A 6,195-nucleotide genomic window follows, 5' to 3' on the forward strand; every position below is an offset into this window, starting at 1 on the left:
GCTCGTGGTGCCTAAAAGCCAGTTTCCCCAGCACTCCAACTTTTGCCTCTGACACGATGGAGAACTTAACAGGTGCCGCACTCCCTCGGGTTTTGTTGAAAAACCCTTGCCCCAGATTGCTACAGCCCAAACACCACTGCTGTATGTACAGATCGCTCTGTTGCCCTTTGCTCTTGCGCTGAGGATGAGGTAGTGGCTGTTGAAATGCTTTTCAAAAATTTGTCATCATACCGAAGGCTGATGGTTTTTTTAATCTTCACCTCAATCTTGGTTGTGGGCAGCAGTTACTCTTCAATTAGCTGCCCCAGGGGGGTTGTGTTACATCTTGTGTGAGTATTTCACAGATGAGGGTGTCTGGCAGGGATATTGATGACACGGGATATGTTATTTCCAAATGCAGGTAGGTGCCTCTCTCCTCTGGCTCTGCATCCTGGAGATGGCAGCACCCAAGGTCGCAGTGGTTGGCGCGGGCGTCATCGGCCTGTCCACAGCACTGTGCATCGCAGAGACTTGCCCCAGCTGCTCGGTGACGGTCCTTTCAGACCAGTTCAGCCCCAACACGACAAGCGACGTCGCAGCTGGGATGCTCATCCCTCACACCTACCCAGGTGCGTGCATCCCGACATGGCGTTGCCCATGGCACCCTCGTGTGGCTGCATGCCCGGGTGTGCAATGACGCACAGAGGTTCAGGAAGAAAAGTGCTGTGACCTGTGTTCCCCGTCTGTCCCGTCTCCTCGACACTGGCTTGTACACTTCTCTTCTTTGCATTATTCCTCTCTGCTTGTTTGGTTTTACATGCAGGCACACCGATCCATGTGCAGAAGCAGTGGTTCAAAGAGACCTTCACTTACCTTTTTGCCATCAGCAACTCAGCCGAGGCATCGGAGGCTGGCATTCACCTGATCTCTGGGTGAGAACGGCCCCTCGGGGCAGCCTTTGGTATGTTTGTGCTGTGTGCTGGAGCAGGCAGAGAGGTTTTACTTGCTGGAGTTCAGGCATATTCCCTTCATGGAGTAGCTCTTATGACCATATTCCCAAGAAACTGCGTTGCAGCTGCTCAGATACAGTGTATTCTCAAGCAAAATTCAAGTGGGCATGGAGAAACCACTCAAGACTGGCCAGCACCAGATGTCTTTGAATATTTCCATACTGTCATCCACCAGTTGCTTGCAGCAGGGTTGGTCTCCATAGGGATGGGACTGCAGGATCTCCCAGCTTCAGCGACTAGGTATAGGGATGCAATTGGGCGGGTGAAGGGTGTTGCAGGAGTTTTATGCTGCCTATTATGTACATAGAAATTTGCCTTTTGGGGGTGTTGAGGCTGGGCACTCTGTAGCTTTATGGGTACCCAAAAAAGTGTGACCAGGTGTGCAAGTGGCCCTACATGAAGGTCCAGTCACGGTGGCCGCAGCCATGGTGGGGACACTGTATGAGGGGACTTTGTACTTCTACAGCTGGAAGTACATCAGGTATAGCTGGAAGAACTCTTTCCAGTTTATTTCCCCCAGTGTGTCACCCTCAAGCTCTGCCTGTAGCAGGCAGTAATGTTTCTCCATTGCTGTTAACCTTCCAGAGCTTTCCCGAGTTCCTGGGTTCGTGCTAAGATTGCTGTGACACATAACATGGCAGAGCAGTAACAGCTAAGTTTTGCAGCTTTTTCTCCGTGTCCTTTTAGGTGGCAGGTCTTTAAAAACACTCCCAAGGAAGAGTTACCTTTCTGGTCGGATGTTGTCCTGGGATTTCGACCAATGTCCGAAGCTGAGCTCCAAAAGTTTCCACAGTACCGATTTGGTCGGGCCTTTACGACACTGAAATGTGACTGTCCACCTTACCTGCTGTGGCTGGAGAAAAGGTTGGTTTTGCCACGGGCTGGGCACACAGAGAGAAACGCAGGCGGAGGGACTGAGGGTGAGCTGGGGACTCCTTGAGAGCCTTAGGTTTGAACAAAACTGGAAAAGGGCTGTTTCTCACTGAGGAAAATGCAGCAAGCTCTTCCTTGGGGAGAAGCACAAGAAATACCCGGTTTTTCAAAAATGCAAAAGGCCCCATTTATGCAATGTCCACTTTCTACTGCTGTGGCTGTACAGTGGGGCTTAGAGTGGGAGCACTTCTGGGCGTAGGACTGACATAGCCACAGCGGCCATGCCTGGCCAGCCAGACCTTGAAGGTGCACAGGGAACCTGCCGTGTCCTAAGAAAATGTGTGGGTGCTCCTCATTTGTCAAACTTCTCAAGTAATAACCCTCTGTTCTTGAAGATACATCCAGCCCTTGGGAGAACAGGCATGTCTGGGAAGATGTCTTAGCTGTGAAGACTTTGCACTTAAGAAGTAGCTGAACCAATTCATCTGAAATTTGGTCAACAATTGCAGTCATTTCTTAATCCAGTCAGGTGAAAAAATATCAAATTGCATCATCTTGTAACAAACCTGTTGGAAATGTTTGCCTGCATAAGATGGGTGATGCACTAACTCCGAGGAGTCGTGGCTTCAAGAGTTCTTGCCTGGATTGACATGAAAGTTAGAAAAATTGCCAATTTCCAAATTCTCAAGTTTCCCCAAAATATGTGGATTTTGGAGAACCATAGGAGAGTCAGGATGCAGATCTAAAAAGGTTCTGACACCTGGGATGTGCTTTTAATCCATTTAAGTACCCCTGAAGTGAGCAAATAGCTGTCTCCGCTTGAGAGAAAGTGATAGGCTGCAAGCTGATTTGAGGTTAAGTAGAGAGACGTGTACTGACACTGCGGTACAAATTGCCAGCTCAGCCAGTTGCTTGGATGCCTTTCTTCTCACTGCACAACGTGAAAAATGTTTCTTGTTCTAGCAGCCAGCCAGACTGGGAGTACTCCAGTGGCACCAGTGCCACGTGAGGTTTGTGCCGTCTCCTCAGTGCACGTGCTCTGTCATGTTTCATTGCCTAACCGAATCGGAAATTTCTGCTGAAGCACAACTGAGTTTTACAGCCCATTTAGTATCTGCCACGTGATTTCTGCTCTCTCCTTAGTCCTGCTGTAGCCTTCTTATTTCTCAAAGGATGTAGTCTAATAAGATGGTCAAGCTCCCTTTCTTTCTCTTCTCTCTGGTGATGAGAAATGAAAGCATATTAAACATGTAACTAATTCTCAAACCCCTAGTGACCTAAGCAGTATTAATAGACCATTCTCTTGGCAGTCCACAAGGAAAATTGTTTTTGTGTCCACCTTGCTAGTCCAAAAATGGGCTTCAGGAATTTTTTCCTGCTTGCTTGCCTGAATTCAGGATTTTTCAGCAGGTTTTTTCACTGATGTATTTGATATGACGTGATGTCAGAGTCCCAGTTGCAATGCTTATGAGCTCTCCCAGCAATTTTCCCAGCCAGAGCCGCTGCATGAGACCTCCCCTTTTCTCCCCGGCCAGCCTCAGTGTCCTGCTGCACCCGAAACCCAGTCCCCAGAGCATCAGCTGTGCCCTCGGTCCTCAGCTCACTCGCTGCTTTGTGGGAAACTGCTGCCTCTATAGTGAGGTTGATCACTTTGCCAGCTGCCAGAGTATTGCAAAGGACAGAATTTCCCACTTAGTCCATCGTCGTCATCACAGACCTCTCTCCTGACTTGCTCATGCTAAAACCCCCGCTAAAGACCCCCAGCAACTGGATCCAACTGACAGCATGCAGTAACTCTATCTCACGCCAATGTTTTTCCACCGGGAAGGGCTTCAAGCTTCGGGCAAATTCAGGGTGGAATTTGGCTTGAAATTGCGCTCAAAGATGAACCTCAAGAAGGGGTGAATTTTGCTGAAGAGACAAACTGGATGTATAGTGGTCTAAGCTGTCCTGGGTGACTCTGGCTGCTGCTCTAGAAGGGTGTGGGTCTCCTGGGAGTCCCTTGCCTCATCTGCCCAGCCTGCAGGAACATCTTGAGTACCCCAGGGCTTCACACATGGCACTAGATGAATAAGTGGCTCCTGGTATCAGGGGGGTGAGTTGGGAGTGAATGTGATGGTGTGTAACAGGCGTATTAAAAGGGGTGTAGTACAACAGTGCTGTCACTAGCAGAAGTAAGTTGGGGAATAAAGCTGATATTTTTCAGCTTGCTCGAGCTGTTAAAGCTTGGTACGGTTACAGAAATTAATCAATGAGACCATGAGGACGTGACTGTCTGCCTAGGGTCTTATGCCAGGCCCTTCGCTAATACTGATCAACTCGCTGTATCTTTTCCAGCGCAAACAAGCTAAGAAATAGCTTTGATCAGACCAAATCAGACAAATCACAACCAGAAACCCCATGGCATTTTCTTTGCTTTTTGTCCCATCTGTTGTTTGGTTGTGATCGGTATGTTAAAAGCAATCTATCTCATTTACTTGATGTGCATAATAATTACATAAGGGGTTTGGGATTTCTTTTCTGCCTCACTTCTGGAGTCTTTTTGCAGGTTGAAAGCAATTGGCGTCCAGATGTACACCAGAAAAGTTGCAGACTTGTGGGAGCTGCACAGCGAATATAACATCGTTGTCAACTGTGCGGGCATTGGAGCCCACCAGCTGGTGGGGGACGAGAAGCTCTTCCCCATCAGGGGACAAGTACTCAAGGTTCATGCTCCTTGGGTGAAAAACTTCATCCGGGATGGGGATGGCTCGACTTACATCTACCCGGGGATAGACAGGGTAACCCTAGGGGGAACCAGGGAAAAGGATAGCTGGAGTGTCTCCCCTGACCCTGGCACTACCAAAGATATCTTTGACAGATGCTGCTCCCTTGAGCCCTCACTGCGGGGAGCTCAGGATATCAAGGTGAAGGTGGGCCTGAGGCCATCCAGGTGGTGTGTGAGACTGCAGAGAGAGGTCTTGAGCCGAGGAGGTGTTAAGCTCCTGGTGGTCCACAACTATGGGCATGGGTCAGGTGGCTTTTCGATGCACAGAGGCACAGCCAAAGAGGCTGCTCACCTGGTGGAAGAGTGCATTGCTGCCCTGCAAGGCTCCTTATCAAGGGCCAAGCTTTGAATCCCAGAGCCCATTCACAGCAGGCTAGTGGTACATCTCCTGGTAGCAGCTTTGGACTTTTTTTTCCATTACTGGATAGAAGGAACGTAAGACAACAGCTTGGGCCATTGCAGATGCTTCATGGTATCTCACCTCGTTTCCAGCTCCCACCTTGGAAGGGCATGATGGGTTGATCAAAGTATTAGCCCAGCTGTCCTTCTCCTCCATCTGGTATTGTTTCTCCTCACCTCGTGTTAAGGGGAAGGCAAGATATGTAAATACTCTTCACGTCGCAGGGATCAGATTGCTGCAGTATAATATAGATAACATCAATTTAGCATTTCTTCATCTGCACCTAAAGGGTATTGGATACACTAGGTTCAGCTTCCATAAAAACTAGTTCTCTCCTCTTATACCAAATCTAATCTAGTGTTGCCCTTGCTCCTGCCATCTTACTAACAAACTTCACCATTTTCCATATGATTTACAAGGAAAAGAAAACCTCACACAGTGCTGCATTACAGTGCTCCAGGTCAGCTCTTACAGAAAGTGATTTTAGGTCACTGTCATGCACAGTGACCAGGCAAGCGTGATTTTAAGAGCAGGTCTGTGACACTGATCACTGCATTTGCTCATACTACACCTCAGGGAATTTAACACAAAGTTTCTGTGAGAGGAAGTTACCCCGTATGAGCTAAAGTTTTGTGCATCTTTTCTCACACTTGTTTGCAAATCTCTTTTTTTTTTTTTTTTTCTCCAAGCACGTCATTTTTTGCTCTCAGACACAGATGATTTTTTTTTCCCCAACAGCAGCATTGGCATGGCCTGTTCTACAGAAGAGGATTTTTCAGGGGGCTTGGGTGTGCAAGCATCTCTTTTCTACTTTGCATCAGCACTGCCTGCTTTCCTTGCAACAGATTGTATGAATAAATAGGTGACAAACCAACAAGGATCTTAACACCAGTTTCATAAAAGAGACAAGAGCTGTTTAAGACTAGATAAACACTCTAAAGACAAATTTGTCTGTAACTGGATGTGAGTGAGCTCCTCTGCTGTAAGGAAGCTGAGCCACCAGAGCCTAGACTCTCGCTCCATGGCAGAGACTGAGCTGGGCTTTACACTGAGCTGTTTCTGCAAAGAAAATCAACAGCAATTCAAGACCTTTGGTCTGACTGTTAGTGATTAAACCACTCATTAGATCTTAGATGGCTCATTCAAGTGCATTAGCATCCACTTTT

At 47.9% G+C, this 6,195-nt stretch overlaps 1 protein-coding gene across 2 annotated transcripts; it reads left to right on the forward strand.

The window, feature by feature from the left end:
- The first annotated feature begins 436 nt into the window (after nucleotides 1–436).
- Nucleotides 437–4,978, forward strand: DDO (D-aspartate oxidase). Of its 2 annotated transcripts, XM_009955891.2 has the most exons (4): nucleotides 437–608; nucleotides 803–911; nucleotides 1,677–1,853; nucleotides 4,411–4,978. In XM_009955891.2, the coding sequence occupies exons 1-4, from the start codon at nucleotides 437–439 to the stop codon at nucleotides 4,976–4,978; spliced, it is 1,026 nt and encodes a 341-aa protein (XP_009954193.1). The 2 variants fall into 2 exon arrangements, with proteins under 2 accessions (XP_009954193.1, XP_086317427.1); XM_086461301.1 differs by lacking the exon at nucleotides 1,677–1,853.
- Nucleotides 4,979–6,195: the final 1,217 nt, after the last annotated feature.

This window comes from Leptosomus discolor, chromosome 2 (genome assembly GCF_034619465.1).
Source record: "Leptosomus discolor isolate bLepDis1 chromosome 2, bLepDis1.hap2, whole genome shotgun sequence".
NCBI lineage: Eukaryota > Metazoa > Chordata > Aves > Leptosomiformes > Leptosomidae > Leptosomus > Leptosomus discolor.

Coding starts and splice junctions, on each gene's coding strand:
- DDO (XM_009955891.2), top strand. CDS start 437: ATGGCAGCACCCAAGGTCGCAGTGGTTGGCGCGGGCGTCATCGGCCTG. Junction 912..1,676: donor GGCATTCACCTGATCTCTGG/GTGAGAACGGCC, acceptor GTGTCCTTTTAG/GTGGCAGGTCTTTAAAAACA. Junction 1,854..4,410: donor CTGCTGTGGCTGGAGAAAAG/GTTGGTTTTGCC, acceptor GTCTTTTTGCAG/GTTGAAAGCAATTGGCGTCC.